This window comes from Pocillopora verrucosa, chromosome 4 (genome assembly GCF_036669915.1).
Source record: "Pocillopora verrucosa isolate sample1 chromosome 4, ASM3666991v2, whole genome shotgun sequence".
Taxonomy (NCBI): Eukaryota; Metazoa; Cnidaria; class Anthozoa; order Scleractinia; family Pocilloporidae; genus Pocillopora; species Pocillopora verrucosa.
Window position 1 is genome coordinate 22,547,905 of NC_089315.1, and position 17,560 is coordinate 22,565,464.

At 39.8% G+C, this 17,560-nt stretch overlaps 4 protein-coding genes across 5 annotated transcripts in view; 2 read left to right on the forward strand and 2 right to left on the reverse strand.

Moving 5' to 3' along the window:
* Positions 1–127: 127 nt before the first annotated feature.
* Positions 128–17,560, forward strand: part of LOC131778800 (uncharacterized) — a 41,345-nt gene continuing 23,912 nt past the window's right edge. The window contains exon 1 of the mRNA XM_066164768.1: positions 128–346. Coding sequence (XP_066020865.1) covers positions 256–346 — 91 coding nt within the window. The 5' untranslated portion in view covers positions 128–255. The remainder of the gene's footprint in view (positions 347–17,560) is intronic.
* On the forward strand, positions 2,376–6,915 carry LOC131778734 (ciliary microtubule inner protein 2B-like). The gene is made up of 4 exons (XM_059095181.2): positions 2,376–2,517; positions 2,658–2,887; positions 5,519–6,058; positions 6,490–6,915. The coding sequence occupies exons 1-4, from the start codon at positions 2,462–2,464 to the stop codon at positions 6,564–6,566; spliced, it is 903 nt and encodes a 300-aa protein (XP_058951164.1). The 5' UTR covers positions 2,376–2,461; the 3' UTR covers positions 6,567–6,915.
* LOC131778781 (caspase-3) lies at positions 7,750–9,986 on the reverse strand. 2 transcript variants are annotated; one of them, XM_059095229.2, is made up of 4 exons: positions 9,779–9,986; positions 9,401–9,445; positions 8,706–9,023; positions 7,750–8,387 (listed from the first exon to the last, which is right to left on the reverse strand). In XM_059095229.2, the coding sequence occupies exons 3-4, from the start codon at positions 8,971–8,973 to the stop codon at positions 7,810–7,812; spliced, it is 846 nt and encodes a 281-aa protein (XP_058951212.2). In that variant the 5' UTR covers positions 8,974–9,023; positions 9,401–9,445; positions 9,779–9,986; the 3' UTR covers positions 7,750–7,809. The 2 variants fall into 2 exon arrangements, with proteins under 2 accessions (XP_058951212.2, XP_058951211.2); XM_059095228.2 differs by having other exon boundaries at positions 9,401–9,619.
* Positions 11,990–17,308, reverse strand: LOC136280111 (guanine nucleotide-binding protein-like 1; the record flags this gene model as incomplete). The annotated part of the gene is given in 10 exon segments (XM_066164787.1): positions 11,990–12,649; positions 13,220–13,297; positions 13,760–13,822; positions 13,944–14,130; positions 14,713–14,838; positions 15,383–15,435; positions 15,620–15,685; positions 16,418–16,516; positions 16,949–17,041; positions 17,176–17,308. Coding segments are annotated over 10 exon segments (1,137 nt in total), but the record flags the coding sequence as incomplete, so codon positions are not given.

Sequence of the window (17,560 nt, forward strand, 5' to 3'; positions counted from 1 at the left end):
GAATCTTTAACGTTGGCGAAGACTTTTCCGAAGATTTAGGCGAAGAATCGTCATCTTCGGGCAGAAAAACGCGCGAGACTTCGAAGCATGCGTAACAAGAGAAAGTAATCACCAGTCGGTTCTCATTGGGTTGTCAGTGAGACTAGCGCGAATTCTCGTATGCAAGTTATTTTCGTGACAGCAGTTGAGTTTTATTTCTTGAGAAAACGCTAAAGAAGGTCACATAAACTAGCTTCTTGAGAGAAGTTGGCGGCCATGGCCGCTGCGAGCTTGTCGCTTATTGCGCCTGTGTGCTATAATCATCCCGAGAAGCGAGCGGATTTCAAGTGTTTTGATTGCAAATATGGTGAGTTCATCTCCTAAAATTCCTTTCTGTAAGCACATTTGGAAAGATTTGTTTTCCACTAGAGTTCTATGTACCTGTATCAATGCAAACAAAGCGTGTAAACATGTTATGGTGTAGAAAACACATGGCACGTGATTTGCGCCCGGTAAAGATTATAATGACAGTAGTAATAACGAGTACAATGTTAAAGAGGGATAAAAAAACAAAAACAAATAAACAAAGAAAAACAAATTGACAATAAAATTTTAGACTTATTACTTAACATCTTCGCGCTTAGAAATTAAGCTTCAACATTAGTAAAGAATTTAGACTTGAACCAATATGCATGAAAGATGTAAGCCTTCTGGGTAACTTACCATGACACTGTACCTGAATGCGAGTGAATAAGGTCAACAGACTAACTCTTTGTTACATGTCGCTCAACGTTTTGCATCATCTTTTAACTGACAAGGTTTCAGCTTCAAATGTAGATGTATGATCTTGTTTTACAGCCAAATTACTCTCTGGATTTTGTAATTCTTTAGAGACACATGCTCAGGTCAACACTTATCTCATGGTTTTTAAATCTGAATGGCTGTTGACAGAAAAAAATTTAGAAAAGTAATATCCAGAATCTGTCTGGTTGCTGTTCTGGGATATGAGTTTTGCCATCTAAGCATATATTAAATCCAGTTAAACCTGGTCCTTTAGGTTGTAAACAATTGAAAGGCTGATTGAAGCAGGATTAGCTAGTGCCAACATGGATTTAGTAGATGATAAATGTGAAATCAGGACTTATTCACTCGCATTCAGGTACAGTGTCATGGTAAGTTACCCAGAAGGCTTACATCTTTCATGCATATTGGTTCAAGTCTAAATTCTTTACTAATGTTGAAGCTTAATTTCTAAGCGCGAAGATGTTAAGTAATAAGTCTAAAATTTTATTGTCAATTTGTTTTTCTTTGTTTATTTGTTTTTGTTTTTTTATCCCTCTTTAACATTGTACTCGTTATTACTACTGTCATTATAATCTTTACCGGGCGCAAATCACGTGCCATGTGTTTTTCTACACCATAACATGTTTACACGCTTTGTTTGCATTGATACAGGTACATAGAACTCTAGTGGAAAACAAATCTTTCCAAATGTGCTTACAGAAAGGAATTTTAGGAGATGAACTCACCATATTTGCAATCAAAACACTTGAAATCCGCTCGCTTCTCGGGATGATTATAGCACACAGGCGCAATAAGCGACAAGCTCGCAGCGGCCATGGCCGCCAACTTCTCTCAAGAAGCTAGTTTATGTGACCTTCTTTAGCGTTTTCTCAAGAAATAAAACTCAACTGCTGTCACGAAAATAACTTGCATACGAGAATTCGCGCTAGTCTCACTGACAACCCAATGAGAACCGACTGGTGATTACTTTCTCTTGTTACGCATGCTTCGAAGTCTCGCGCCGTTTTTCTGCCCGAAGATGACGATTCTTCGCCTAAATCTTCGGAAAAGTCTTCGCCAACGTTAAAGATTCCCGACGCGACGAGTACTCGTTGCTATGGTGGTTCAGTTGCTACCATGTCCGCTGGTCGAGAGGAACGAGTGCTCGTCAGTGTTGATATCGACCAATAATGGTCAATAGTGCACAATCATCGTTTATAAAAAAAGAAAGCTTAATTATGCCGTCGATACCTCGACAAATTCTTCTCAATATTCTCAGCAAGTGAAGACTACACAGAAGCGAGACGATGACAATTTTTTTTCTGCTTGATTACTGGTTGTCACTATTGAGTTTCTTTAGTATATTTGCATATTTGTATCTCGCGTGTTGCCACTTGGGTGACGCAGAACAAAACAATTGTTTAAACCGAACAATGGCTCACCATAAAAACCTATAATCGAAAATAGAAGAGACCACCTTTTAGGCTTAAAAATTTGCATTCAAATAGGTAGTATTTATGTCATTGTTCCGATAAGCTCGCGCGGTCTTCTGGGTCTATTGTTAATTAAGTCATACGGATAATTGAGTATAATGTATTTATTAGTCAATTGTCGATCCAGTTGAATCTGAGTGCTTTAGTAGATTATGCCTTTGTAAGATCACGCTTTAAACGGCGGTGAATCTCGACAGCGCACTAAAATGAGAGGAACTAGGAAATCTACACTTATGACTCCGGATCCATACCACATACCGGGGTAGGTAATATCTGGCAGGATTTTATAATCTGTCGCGCCCTGTGCAAATCGCTTACTCCTCGCAAATACTTTTAAATAGAACACGAACTTCATTTTTGCCAGCGAGAATTTATGTCTTTATGATTGCTTTGCTTACGCAGTTATTGCGGTTATTGCCCACAATTCAAGTACCAAATTGGCGAAACTTTCGGAAGAACAACCTCTCAGCTTTTGACAACATCTAGTGTGGCTAGCTCCGGCAGGCCTGTACTGTCCGACATAACTCCACATCCCCGACCGCCGAAGGACAACAGGAGATCTTTGATAGCGGCGCGTTGCAAAAATCTCGGCGATCAGAAATTGTGCGATGAAATGGTGCCAAACTACACAGGTAGGAAGTAGAAGCGATGTTTTTTCTTACTTTAAGCTCTAACACATATCCTAGAGCTATGTTTTGAAGCGATTATCTAATCGTATATTATAATCCTTGGTACACAAACGAGTGTCAAAGAAGTTTATTGCGGTTTGCTTTGCTAAAGAAATGAAAACAAATCGCTGCTTGTGGAGGGATTCGTGAAAAGATGTTGAAATATAGTGATATTTCATGACAAAATCTAGAACAACTTTTATCCCTTCCGCTATAAACGATAGAAAATAAATTGAAAGAATTTAAAGGTGACAGGCACGAACACAAGAGTAGCGAGGGTTTTATTCTCGTTTAGAGAAGGAGCAGAAACACCAGAAAGACCGACAATGTTCAATTAAAAAACTTGAACCGTGTCTGAGCCTAGAAAAAGTGGTTTGAAATCATTTAATTCGTTTTCGAGAGATATGGAAGAATCAGACGTCCCAGTGTTTTCCTGTCTTGTGACTCGTGTGGTGAATAGTTTACAGCTGTAACCAAGGGAGCAGACGAGTCTCGATTTCATGAGCTTTAAAATTTATGTAATGTATGCGTTGCCCATCAGATAACTGAATATTGCGTTACCTTTGTTTGTCATATTATGATATGCCGCTGGAACATACACCAGTTTAGGCATAACAGACTCAACATCGGATAAAATTGCTTTTTTGGTAATCAAAGTACTCGTGAAAGGAACAAAAAAAAAAAAACAAAAAAAAAAACATATATATAAACATATACTAGGGAAATTTACATAATACGCGGTAAACTTAAAAACTTTAAAGTTCAGCTGTTGCGTAGCAACGCTTCGTTTCTGTGTCGGCATGAAGATACGGGTTGCCTTATATTGGTGATGGAAAAATGAATGGAAATATTACACTACTTTAAGCCATTCGATAAAAAAAAATTATAATAGCCAGGTTGATCATTTCTTATTCCTTTTGGCGGTCTCATCTTGGTACCATTTCTTTGACCTTTTTCTTATTGTGGTTGTGGAAGAAAAACCAGGAGAAACCAGGCTACCAAAAGAAAAGCCAGGAAAACCAAGCAAAACAGCAAAATCAAAGAACATTAAGGACTAGTGACATTCAAGGCCACTGAAGGAAACAACAGAAAAGCCAGGATAGCGGGAAAGTCAACACTTACTTGAAGGTTGTTACATAACAGCAGAGTATACACAAAATTCGAAGATTACACATTCGTTTACCCCTTAAATCACCTCTAAGAAAAAGAGGTGTCGAACGTGTTAAATTAAAAACTAAAAACTATTTTCCTGATCGGGAATTCGACAAGGATTCAGCGTAAAAACGAGAGTATTAAATGGATAAAAGTATAAAGGAGGGTTATTTCCAGGAAAGTCCTGTACGGGATCAATTTTTATAGGGTAGAGTCATTTTCTTGGTACTTAATTATTTTTCTTAGCAACATAATGAAAATATACCGGTAACTAGCTGCAAACCGCAGCTTACGCAGAAACATCTGTCTCCATGTCAAATTCACAACCACAATAAGAAAAAGGTTAAAGAAATGGTACCTATATAAGACCGCCAAAAGGAATAAGAAATGATCAACCTGGCTATTATAATTTTTTTGTATCGAATGGCTTAAAGAAGTATAATATTTCCATTCTTTTTTCCATCACCAATATAAGGAAACCCTTACAATATTTCAGATTAAATATAGTTCTATTTTTATTGTTTAGCAGGCTTAAACAATTTCTTAAAGCGCTTAAGAAGATTTTTTTTAGCTGTTAAAAAGTTACTTCAGCAAAAAAATTCAGGTGTATCTGTAATGATATTTGCCCACTAAAAAGGGCAGATATTCCGGCTTTAGTATTGCTCTTAGTCAAACAAATAACTGAATTTGACCGAAGGTTTTAACCTTCCCGTGTGTATCAGAACTTGGTAAAATAGGCTTGTAATGAAGTGTGTCGGTGCAAGGTACCTTAAGAACTTCCAGTTTCCTCAATCCTCTCTTTTATCGAGAAGGAGTTAAGGACTCCAGCCAGAGACACGAGACTACCGCGGTAAATGATTCGAGTATATTTAACAACAATTCACCGAAGTGAAGGTGGCTAGTGGTGGACAGTTACCAAGCTGCAAAGCGGCGAGGTAAATACTCATTGCCAGACGACTCTGAGGTGGATAGTTGTTTTAGTATATACTAGAATAGTGTGATAACGTAGCAAAAAAAAGTTGATTTTAATTCGTTTAGTCCTGCGACAATTAAATTATTTTCGAGCATAAATCCCGTGTGCGCTGCTTGAAGGTGAATAGCAAAGAATATTCGGATCTTAAATCGCCAATCAGAGCGCGCCTTCCGCAATATTTACTCCTAATTGTGTACTAAATGAGTAAATAAAGCGGTGCCGCAAATTTCTAGCAAACGCACGCGGATGACGTGACTTGATATGCCACCGAGAGTTTTTTCATATGACAAAAAAGTAAGTTGCAGATGGAGGTACGTTTGGGCCCCGTACCCACCCCACAAGGGACACAGGGAAATGTTTTCGTCGTCCCCTCGCCACAATCCCCCGATGCGCGAAACAAAAACCCCACCCATTTGGACATGCTCAAAGCCATCACAGCATTGACCTTTCCCCCTTTTTTTGATCATCAGGTTATATACCAAAAGGAGAGCATTACTTTGGAAAACCTTACGCAGACACGTGTTTAAGCGCCATTGCAAGTTTCCAGGAAGACCAAGTGAAAAATAATCGTAAGATCCGCGACCTAAGAACAATCGCAGAGTTGCAAAAAGGCAAAGACGTTCCCAAAGAAATGCTATCCAGTGATACCTTGATTACAACCAAGTACAAGACTCCGCTCAAGTCAATAACTATTCGACCTAAGGCGTATTATTCCCCATTCGCTTTACAACATTCACTTTCCCCATTCATAATGAGTAACGACGACCCGAAGAAGTTCCTCATGTCGGGATACACGGGATTCGTCCCGCGAGCTAGGGGCGAAATGGGAATGGGCTATCCCCTGTTGACGAATAAAGCGCTGTGTGATTTCACGGTTGAAAGTGACAGGCTGAAGCGTGTCAAGGAGCTGCCGATAACTGTCGATCGACCCGAGATCAAAATCGTCGACACCAAGCCGATTTACATCCGAGGTTCGGGACAGGTCCCTCATTACACTGGACATGTGCCAGGTACAGTATCCATTCTCTACCAGTTTCCCTGAAAATAGGATTTCTTAAGGCGTTTGTAACGCCCGACAACTTTAAGTCGTACAGAACAACACTCTATTATATCCTGCTGCTTAACGAACAAGTATGTTGATATCTAAAACCCATTACTAGAAGCAAAATTACATTGGAATCGCTAAAGCTCGTTAGATCTGCACATCAAAGAAGATCGCGCATATGAAAATGAAGCAGCAAAACAAAAAGCAAATTGGCGCCGGCCGAAACTTCATAAATGTCCAAAAGTTTGAAAAAACTCTGAAAAAACTTTGAACTCTTTCCTAACAAAGCTCTCTTCATCAGTGAGAGATCTGGGTGCGAGATTAATGACAGATTTCCCTTTTCTCGTAGCTCGCTGGAAGAGTTTACTGAACGTGTCACTTTTATTTGGTTTTCAGGTGAGAAATTCCGTTATGGGATGACATTTGGGTACAGCACCCAGAACGCAGCGCCTATGAAAGCCCTGACCGCCTAAAGACTTAACTTTCTGTGTTTATGCAATATGTGTATGAAAGAATTTTGGTTAAAACTGAAGAAGTAATGAAGATAGTACCAAATATCTTATCGACAGCCGTGCAAGTTTAATTCAAAACATTTATTTTGTATTCACGCAAAGATCGCTATCATTTGGATAATCTGTTAATGTCAATAAAAATTTTAATAAGGAAAGGCTGGCAGTAAGATTCTGGGATATTGGTCTTGAAAGAAATTGTTTCCCTTCTTCCGATGCTGGAAGAGGAAGAGAAAAGAGTCCTTTTGGCCTCGAGCGCCGTCGAGTGCCCAAAGAACTTCGTGTCACGTATGTTCAGGCCAGTTTCCTTATAAAGTATTAAATAAAACAATCTGATTACAGGAAGCCGACTCCCTTTCGACAGATGGAATTAGACTCAAACTCATGCTAAAGTGAATCTGATTTATATTACCAATTTAAAGAAAACCTAAAATGAATGAGAACCAAATGTTCAAATAGAGCGGAGGCTTATCAACGTCCAGTTCCATTTTGGCATTTGACACCAATCAAGGGTAACTCATTATATGATCTAAACACCTTATGAGGCCTTTGTGAGTCGGCATTTGAGAGACTCTCGATGGGAGTGCCGTAAGTTTATGAGCCCTTTTTGAGAAATAGTCTCAAATTAGTCCTGATCTCGAGCTCTATAAATTTTCGTTTACGTGTCAAAAATAATACTAGATTTCGTTGGTTTCCAGTACTTCACTTCACCACCTGAGAAACGTCTCTCTCCCACCCTATCAAATTCTTTACTGAGATCAACCGCGACTTGGCTACCAGCGTTTTCTCGCACTTCTGGCACTTGAATTGTTTCACTTGAAGTTCCCAATTTGTTCTGATTCGCTGACAGAAAAACTGTTTTGGTTTAACGGACCACAATAGAAAAGCACTATTTGCACCATTAATGTAAACCATGGTAGTTTTTGGCCTCGTGTACCTACAGTTTTTCCAACGTTCGATGTTGCGCGCGATGGTGTATCATGAAACAGGCATTCGAGTTCCCTGTTCGGATGAAATTGAAAAATATCGCAGAAGAAATAGAAAATTTAATGTGATGTTAGTAAGAATTCGCAGAAACAACTTTCTTACCCGCATTCATCGAATAGACAACACTTACAGCTTGAAAATGATCTTTATTTCACAACAAGTAAATTTATTACAGCCAAAAGCAAGGAATGATAAAGAGATGTTTGTTTTTATGGTTAAATTAAAATGTCTTATTAAAAAAATTTGTGAAGAAGACCTTTCGTGTGAGCATGGAGACATGGCTTGGAATCTGCTTGCAGCCTTTACCTGTCGCATATTTAATCATTTCTTGATTCACCTTAGTCAGCATTGTCATCAAGTCGTCCTTGTGTGAATTTTCCCGTAGAACTCTCATTAATGTGAAGATGAACCAGGAGCCGAGCGTTTCACTGGGTGGTGCACTTGCTGTGGGCATGGTGAACCTCCTGTATGACTTGTAACCCGTGGTGGTAGAGTAACTAATCAAAAAATCTGCATCAGAAGGAAGCGTCAGAGACGTTCTCTCAGAAGAAAAGCTATCAGCAACAACATCGTCGTCTTGCGAACTGGCTGCATGCCGATACCCTCTATCGTCGACTATTCCTCTGCATGCTTGAAGGAAGAATAGTTTAGGTTTTCCCGCTAGCTGTGGACACGATTCATCGCTACCACGGAATTTAGAGGTTATTTCGTCAACTGGAATGGTTTCACCGTTCTTGCACTTGATTCCTCTGTCATCGCCGTGACTCATGATGATGCATATGAGGCCGTCATGTTTACCTGTGCAATGAAATTATTCGATTAGAATTGAATTTGTAACAGCTCTTCTTATTATTTACATACCAGACCTTACAAAACAGGAGCCCGAGTTAAAAAATAACTTTGTCATTTGCTCTCGTCCTTTGAGGGCGGAGAGAGCATGTGCTGTAGGGCTTCGACGGCGATAAGTGACTGAACCTCGTACAATGATCTCCTTTCCATTTTAAGGAGAGCATGTTGCGTGACAAGACCAAACAAAGGCAATGGAGTAGACGCTCATCGGATCAGCTTCCATCGCTGAGAGCAAAACAGGTAGAAATTCGGTGTAAAGCCACTTACCTGATTCAATACTTTTTCGAGTTTCGTCAAAAGCTGCCATCATCTCTTTTTTTTCCAGATCGTAACGCTTCTCCACAGACTCGAAACCAGCTTCTCGTAAAAACGTTTCCACGTTTTTAAGATCGTGTTCGGCTCCATTCCTTGGTACTGGGTCTTCTTTAAAGTTCACGTTGTTTATCACTAACACATACGGATTCTGCACCCCTTCGTAGACTTGATCCTTTGGCAGGTCTTTTACACGATTGACGTTTCGACTCGTATCTGCCATTTGAAGAGTGGGTGTCAACTGAATCGAATCATCGGCATCATACGCCTTGCCTGTAAACACGAAAACGAACGCGTTATAATTTGTTTAATTTTCTGTGAACAATTCAAAGTTTACTCAGTTTTATTTCACAAAGCCTTTTCAAAAGGACTTGAAAATGGAAGGCCAGTAACAGTTGAAGGTGAGAACAACGCTGCTCAAAGTTAGGGCGAGAACATCCTGACAAAGAGCAATCTTTTTGTGCGTTTTCTCACATTGAGACTGAACACATCAATTAATGTTTACTTCGGTCAGTTGGTTCAACATCACGGATTGAGATGTCAGTACGTATTTTGCACGGTTAGTTGAAAGAGGCATTGGATCTTATGACTAAAAAAAATTAAGGACCGCTTCATAATGCATCTTGATTGGAATCCAGTCTGAAACTTACCGTGACGGGCGATTTCCTCCCGGAGATCTTCGCTCACACCGTTACCTAAATAGTTAAACAAAACGTTGCCCATTGTTCTGTAGTTTGATTCACCTACAAATTCTGACTATCCAGCGTGAACTCTTGTCCTTAAAAAGCCAAGCCTTCTTACGCAAATCCAAAGATGAAAGGTTTGCAGACCGGAAATCCAAAGCGCATTCTTCCTTTTTGGGTTAGCTACTATTGATAAAAATTGTGTTATTGAATAATTTACGTCAGTGTTGCCGAAGCATCTGAATATAACTACGTATTATAGTTTAAAACCATCGTAAGTTTCATTTGAAATCCTTTTTCTTCACAACATTGAATGGTTTTTTTTATTAAAATGCTTTATGTTACCCTGAATAATGATAATCTCGGGCGTTCTTGACGGTCATTTGGCGAGTCCATTTGTTTGATTCTCCCACACATTATTGTGTGTTATTCCTAACAAATACACGTGGCTCACATGGATAGACAGAATTTCGGTTTCAACTTAAACGAGTACCACGTCAGTGCAATGTCTTTGTAATCCTTTCATTTGGTTCGAAATTCCTTTAAATATCTCTGGAATATCCACCCACGGTTTTAAAACAACTAGATCAACTGTTGAAGGCGGTAGTCGCCTACGAGAAAACGATCAAATAAAACACCATTCGAGTCCCAAAAAAAAAAAATAAATGGATAATTATTAACAAAGATGCAAAATTAGAATACTGTTCATTTTGTATCAGGAAGTACGAAGGTCACTGTCACGCAACGACAAAAAATTTGTTCAAAGCCATTTCTGGTAGTACCAAAACCGTAACAATACTGATACGTAATATTTGAGTCCAAGAATACACTTTAAGGCGCTGCTAAATATTTCATCTATGAATAACTATTTTAAAATAGCTTCTGTAACTCGTTGCTCGACGAGAATAGAATGCTATTTATAAAAATCCGAATCAAAGAGTCAAAAAGTATTTTAGGTCCTTGATTTGTATGGATTTTTACGTATATTTATTTACTGCAAATTGTAAAACATTTATCCACTGAAGCACGTACATGGTACAGGTGTAAACAGTTCCAAAAATGTGTTAGAAACACACAGGATGTTTCTCAAGACGGGTTGGCTTCAAAACACATAACACCGAGGTATTTTTCGAAAACAAAAACTAGGCCCTGATCTTTAAATTTTCGAGACCAAGAGTGCGAGACCAGCAAACCGCTGTGATACTCGAAGAAAATGTGAGACCCCTTACTTCCGGGACCACTTTCTTTACCTATCTTAACACGTATCTCACCTTTGCAGTCGGTCGTTTTTCCTACTCCTTACGTGACTGGTGTGTCGCCTGTATTCTCATTAGCATTACGAAAGAGGTAATCGTACGGGGCCGAGTAAAATTAAGGATTAATATCACGAGTGTTTTTAGAAGTTGCATAAATTGTATTGCCCTCGTCAATGTTCTCAATTTCAAGTAATTGTGTCTTGGGAAATTACCAAAATTAATGGAGCTGTCTCAGCCGATCAGCATCTAAAATTTCCCCTGTATGTTATGTAATGGTAATAGCAATGAGTAATACTCAGTAATATTCGTGATAAACAAATCTGACGACCGGACAGCATTCCAATTTAGTCCCCAATTTAGGAGTCTGTACTAAATCATAACGCATTCTTTCGAAGTCGTGAAAATTGCTTATTGGATATTCGCGATTTGATTCATGATATACAAAGTGAAATTTTATTCCATTTCAGACTCTTTGGTGTCCTCGCCAAGAGTCATCATCACCTCTTTCAAATTAGCACGATCATGTCATCGCTGTCGACTGAGTTTTGAAATTTTTTACCTGCATATTTCATCCATCTGAATCTCAAGAACGTGCTGCAGTGTACATGGTTCATTTTCAAAGGAAAAGCTCTTTTTCCTTGTTTGCATTCAAATGAATCAAAACGGGCAATTTTCAATTACAATCAGTTTGAAATCCCTCGCCTACTGTTGATTAATTAGCACCAAAACAGTGTGCTTCTTTAAAGCGAGCTAATCAGGTGCAGAACCGAACCCAGTCCCTTCTCCGTCACACACGCATTCCCTCTCTCGAAACCTGTGGCCTTGCGCTTTTATGTTTGTTTTACGTTAGGTTGGCGGCCACTGCAATGATGTCTTTTGAACTTATTCCCTCAGGGAGGGGGGGGGGAACCTCATTCTGATTATTGTAAATGATGACGAGGGAGAAGGTGCTACAGCCTCTGCTATTGCATTCGCTTAAGGTTAGACGTTCCAGTCTTCTCGGATAAGGACGATAAACCGCAGGCCCCCTCTCCTGCATCTTCACTGCATTGGTTGAGAGGGGACGTTAAAGAATCCACGCTCTGTTTGAAAAGAGTAGGGAACGTAGCCTGGCTAAGTTTCCAAAAGTTCTAAAATTAGGGGCACCTGCAAAATTTTCTTTCAAAAATTGTAAACTGCTTAATGCAGTCTGGCCATAGTCCCCCGCAGGGTGTTGTAAAGCGTATTAGAGGGTAGTTATATGAAGGTTGCGCTGCATGAATGCATCACCATCATAATCATTAAACTAATATTATTCATTTTCACTCTTTATTTCAGCCCCATTGAGGTAAAAGAAAAAATACTGTGCGAGAGCTTTGGTATTTTTTTACGCAAATGCAACAACCTGGCGAGAATTTTTCCCCGGTAAAGATAACCAATAAAATGCGTTAAGTGATTCCGAAAGTTATCCCACAAACCGCTGTTCACAAATGATGAGTGATTCATGTTACATTTTTTGGTAATTTTTTCAGCTTAGAGAATTAGACATCCCTTTTGTCTCTTTCCCATATTCTGAGATGTTTCTTTCATCATCAAGCGGCGTCAAGCGACGAACAAGCTAAAAGCGGATTTATGAATTGAGTGCAATGTGCTCCACTGCAAATCATCTCGCGTCACTTCTCGAGGGCGCAATCAATTGACACTTCGTAACAGCGGTGGCACGAATTCCTTCGTTATATACTTCACTCGTCTGACAGAAGTGCAAACGGGTTTGAGGACATGACTTCGCTTTCCTCCCCCTCCTGTTCGTCATCGCCATCACTACTCGGTCTCTCATCTCTCTTGCTCCAGCCCGGAGGGGCAAGCAGATGCAATGACAGCTCGTCCACCTCGTTTTCCTGAAGTCGCAGTCGTTTGCTTTCTGAGTGTCTGTCTTGTAGAAGGGCAATCTCTTCCGTTTCAGGATGTTGCTGCCATTCATCTGTTGAGCCATAGCAAGATTCAAGATTCAGGCGTAACACCAAAAGCGATGGTGACAACATAAGCTATTCTGAACATGGAAGAGATCTTGGGCAGTAGTGAAAATAAGGCCTGAAAAAAATTCAGGCCTGCACAGGATTTGAACCCGTGACCTCTGCGATACCGGTGCAGTGCTCTACCAACCAAGTTAACAAGTCAACTGGAAGCTGGTCACTATGTTAGCTCGTAATAAACCCGTGAAGTGATGAATAATTGACTGTGTTAATATGAAAATCACATATGTGAACTGCGGGTTAAGAAATGAATATGACAGCATTCTTCACAGTAATGAACATTAGCTTTACCTCACTCAGGCGAAATTCGTCCGTCGTTTCTTTCCCACACTTGTCACAAGAGTCGTTTAATTGTGCGCCAACGCCAGGTTTACACGCTCTTTTTTTTGCTTTTTTCATCTCACAAAAAAGTTATATAGAGCCACCCACCTTCACTGGTAAACTGTAATTGGCAATTGCTTATCAATTCCACGTCATTGACACGAAAATCATTGGGGAAAAGATTCCGATTGACTTACCTCTTTTGTTTATGAAGCCTGGTGGATATACACACATAACAATCTTGCCATCCACAGCCAGTCTCAAAAGACTGTTGGCTAAGATGTAAAGTACAGAAAATAAACCAAACATTAAAAAAGTACATATATATATATATATATATATATATATATATATATATATATATATATATAGAGAGAGAGAGAGAGAGAGAGAGAGAGAGAGAGAGAGTATCGTTTCAGGATCATGTCAATTGCAGAATTTTCAAGCTAAAAGTTAAAAATTCTCTACCCTGATACTCTTCACAAATTTTAATCGAGCGTTTAGTTGAATGGTTGACGGAGAAGCGCGCGAGAAGATGCTGCATTCTCTTACCGGCGTCTCAGAACCGTCTGTGCATCAGTTTTATGACATAGCAACTGCACCTTGCCACTGACACACTTCATAAATTCTTAGCAAGCTCTGTTTGTCTGATCTCCTTTCTAAGATAAGGCGTCTGCATCTAGGTACAGGTAGTTCAACCCAAATCTTTCCGAGATGATGTTAGCAACGCCAAATACCTGCTCGATATACATCGGGGCGGCCTGCTTTTGCTGTTAGAAAACTTCTCTTATGAGCCCAGGCTGAAAGAATCATCAAAACAAGAGCACCGTTAGAGACTTAGACTGCAGTCATGTTCAGAAAAGTTATTTAACAGCGAAATGTTGTAAGAAGCAGGTTAGATCTGGAGAGTATTCATCTCACCGTCACAAACATCCCATGCTGACCAAGGATGGTTTTCCTCTCCCACCCCTCCCTCTCCATCAGAATCAGCTCTATTTTCGGGGTGGACCAGCTGTAGTAGATCAACCAGGGGTACTCTGGCAGCTAAATACCCCACAGAGGTGTATGGTTCCTGAACTTGTGAAATAGGATACATTCCTGATAAGATCTAAGGGCAGGAAAACACGGCAACAACGTTGAGTACATCTGCTGAGGATGTCTTGACATCTGTGGCTGAATTGTGACAGCTGGGTACCAGTGAAACAAAGAGGTAAGAGGGCAAAGTTTAGGTACAGGTAGGTAATCATACGGATGGATCAGATATATCTTTCGGATAGGGTGTCTTTATCCGCTCTTTTATTCTCGATAAGAGAACAAAAAAAATTGCCGCACAGGAACTAGGGAGAGTTTTTTCTTTTATATTACTGAAGGGTTGCATCATTACCTTCCAGAATAAGTACTCCTTCTGGTGACGATACGAGCGTGAAGTACGATCGACTCGAAATCCCCATGAAACGAAATCGGAAACCCAGTAACAACTTGTCTACGTATTCATGAGTTTTAAATTCGGCTGACATAAAAGTGTACAGAATTATGTCCACACCCTTTTAAACCACACCAGTAGACGTAATATTCGCGACTTAATTAAAGAAAATTTACTCTGAGCTACCACTAAGAGTATTTTTTAGTCCCACTTTGGGAAAGAAACGCACAACCAAAGTTATCGCAACATAGAAAAACCACAGCTTACCTGAAGCTGTTTACCAACGACAGAAGGAAACACCAATCCGGGGCAGTCACAGAGTCTCACGTTGGGCGTAAGAAATATAGTCTGAAAATGTTTGGTGTGGCCAGGCGTACGAGAGGTGCTCACAACCTGTTAGGAGCAAATATGCGAAAAAGAGCATTCGACACGTGTACGGAAGAGGTGGGTTCTACTATTTTAAGGGCCAAGACTCTAACAGAGGTCAGTTTAAATAACGTAAGGCGAAACAAAAGGTGCTCTTAACCTGTTGGGAAGAAATATACGAAAAAGAACATCCAAAACGTGTATGAAAGAGGTGGGTTCTACTATTTTAAGAGCCAAGACTCTTACAGGGGTCAGTTTCAATAGCGTAAGGCGAAACCCAAAAACGAGAGCCCGCTGGCTAAAAAGACGGCGGTGAGTGGTCGTACAGTCGGCTGCAGACCAACGGTAACTGGCTTTTATTGAAATCAGGTAATCTGGTTTCATCGACTGTATTGATCATGTAAATTGGCCACCCTATAGAGTTTCTAAAGCTGACGTTTCGAGCGTTACTACTTCGTCAAAGCGAATGGCGAAATCCCTACCCTTATGATATATTCGCACACCCGCTAAAAAGGGCTCAAAGTAAACTTCAAAGTTAGGAAAGTACAACTTGTAGAACCCTGCTACAAACCTTGTGTCCGATGAGACCATTAAGAAGGGAGGACTTTCCAACATTTGGGTGACCTAAAATAAGAGCCGAGCAGACTTTAATGAACGCGTTGTCAGAGCAATTTAACTCGTACAAGATGGCTTTGTATTTGTTTTAAGCAACTTTAATTAGGCAACGCACGCGTCGAGCGCGCTGCAAATACAATGTACTAGCAGCCCCTTAGTATCAACTTTTCTTCTAAAACACTGCTCCACTTACCTACGAGACCCAACGTTAGTATATCTTCGTTATGCTCGACGTCTTCAAAACTACTACCTTCCTCTTCTGTCGAAACGAAAAATGGAATATATCTACTTAGAATAAAAAGTGTTACTGATTTCTCGCAAGTATAGAGGTAGTAAGGGTACACACAAGCGCTTAAATTTTACGCCTCCCGAAACGGGACGTTCTCTCGAGTATTCCTTTGTTGAACACGAATGGCGCCCGAATGTATTCTCTGTTCCTTAGCAAACTTTTAGAGACATGTAGGATGGCTCGCAGTCTTGATGAACCGGTGGATGTCCTATTTCTTGCAAATTGAGGGGCTGGGCCCAGGTCCTTGCCGGGGATCGAAGCATTGTCTGGTGCCTTTCTCCGCCCAAGCCCATGTTTTCTAAAGGGTGGATAACACTACCCACTGGATAAATCGCCATGCGATGGATAGCGCAGTTCGTTTTAATAACACATATCCGCTACATAGCGATGCGAATTACTAGTTGGATAGCGTCATCTGTCCTTTGAAAAACTGGGCCAGCTCAAGTATAGCTGGAGATTAGCGAGCTGTTACGCCCAATGGGAACCTGAAAAAGAAAGGGGTGAACCGCGCAGACTACAAGCATGTAACGGTAAAATGAAATACTCTCTGCCAGTTGCCAAACGCTGAGGAAATTAGGATAAGCTCACCCGGTATGTAATCGATTGTCTATGATCATTCAACAGTACTTAGTTGAATACACACCATTGTGAATTTATTGACTTTTGCATTTCACTGAGTAGTATTGAGGCATAGCATTGTACCTTCAGACTCCTCAGAGCTACCATAGTCATCATAAATGATGCCCTCTTCTTCTCCTTTTTCTTGCTGACTGAGTTTTCTGGCCCAGTTGCTAAAGTCAACTAAAATGAAGGTGATAGATTAAAAATATTTAACAAAAAGACAATGGAAATTGTTTCCATTTTCCACTTGCTTATTACGAAATATCGTTCGAACGACCTTGGCAGTTTGACTTTTAGTTTTATTTAGATTATGTCAATTTGGTTTCCTTCAAAATATGCAGATTTTGACTCAGAATTCCAGCTTAACAATTAAACAGCATCAAATAGCGTTAACACACTATACTCTAACATCAGTATGCATATTCTCCATACCGTTCAGAGCTGATAAGGATAATTTGAGTTTCTATTTTTGGCGATCATTTCCTTTACCCTTGTGACCTCACTGTAACGATTCAGGGATGATATTGTAAGGAAAAATTAGATGCTACTCACTCTTAGGAGTCTAAGAGTTAACAAAATTGTGGGAAAACTAAGTTAACTTAATCATCATACCTTTGTCTCCACGTAAGTTCTCACAAGCTTCAAGAAGAGCCCTTGGTCCAACAGGAAAGAAACATCTCTTGCGGCGACGGCGCTTGGATAAAACTGGCGTTGAAAACAATTCAGCATATCATCAAAAATCAATACAAGTTAAAATCAAGGTGAAATTTTCTTCAGGAGCTCATCTTTGATGATTTTAATTCTATAATTTAACGCTCTCACAAAGTTAATAATTGTACCTTTACTTGGGTCTTTATTGCGTTCATTTTCATCTTTAGGGAAGGATGTAAAGCATACAACCCTGAGCTTTTCAAACTTGGATGCGAAGTAATGCTTCCAGGCTGTTACTACTTCTGGAGGAACAAGATCTATCTGCAGCAACAAGACAAAACAGTACATCACACACAAAAAAACAAAAAACAAAAAACAAAATATAAAAACCAATCAAACAAAACAAAACAAAAAGAGATGTACAAAATAATTTGCAAAATTAATAATCAAAATGAACATACAGCTTTGAGTTAATTACCATGCAGTTTTAAGTAGCTACAATTATTTTACATAGAAATAGTAGAGATGGTAAGTTTTGAGCTCAGTGAAGAAGTAAGAAAGATCTTTCTTCAT

Excerpts from the sequence above, each read along its gene's own strand:
- LOC131778734 (XM_059095181.2), top strand. The coding sequence starts at position 2,462 with ATGAGAGGAACTAGGAAATCTACACTTATGACTCCGGATCCATACCAC. Across the intron at positions 2,518-2,657 it reads GATCCATACCACATACCGGG|TTATTGCGGTTATTGCCCAC; the intron begins GTAGGTAATATC and ends TTGCTTACGCAG. Across the intron at positions 2,888-5,518 it reads AATGGTGCCAAACTACACAG|GTTATATACCAAAAGGAGAG; the intron begins GTAGGAAGTAGA and ends TTTGATCATCAG.
- LOC131778781 (XM_059095228.2), bottom strand. The coding sequence starts at position 9,473 with ATGGGCAACGTTTTGTTTAACTATTTAGGTAACGGTGTGAGCGAAGAT. Across the intron at positions 9,024-9,400 it reads GGAGGAAATCGCCCGTCACG|GCAAGGCGTATGATGCCGAT; the intron begins GTAAGTTTCAGA and ends TCGTGTTTACAG. Across the intron at positions 8,388-8,705 it reads TCGAAAAAGTATTGAATCAG|GTAAACATGACGGCCTCATA; the intron begins GTAAGTGGCTTT and ends TTCATTGCACAG.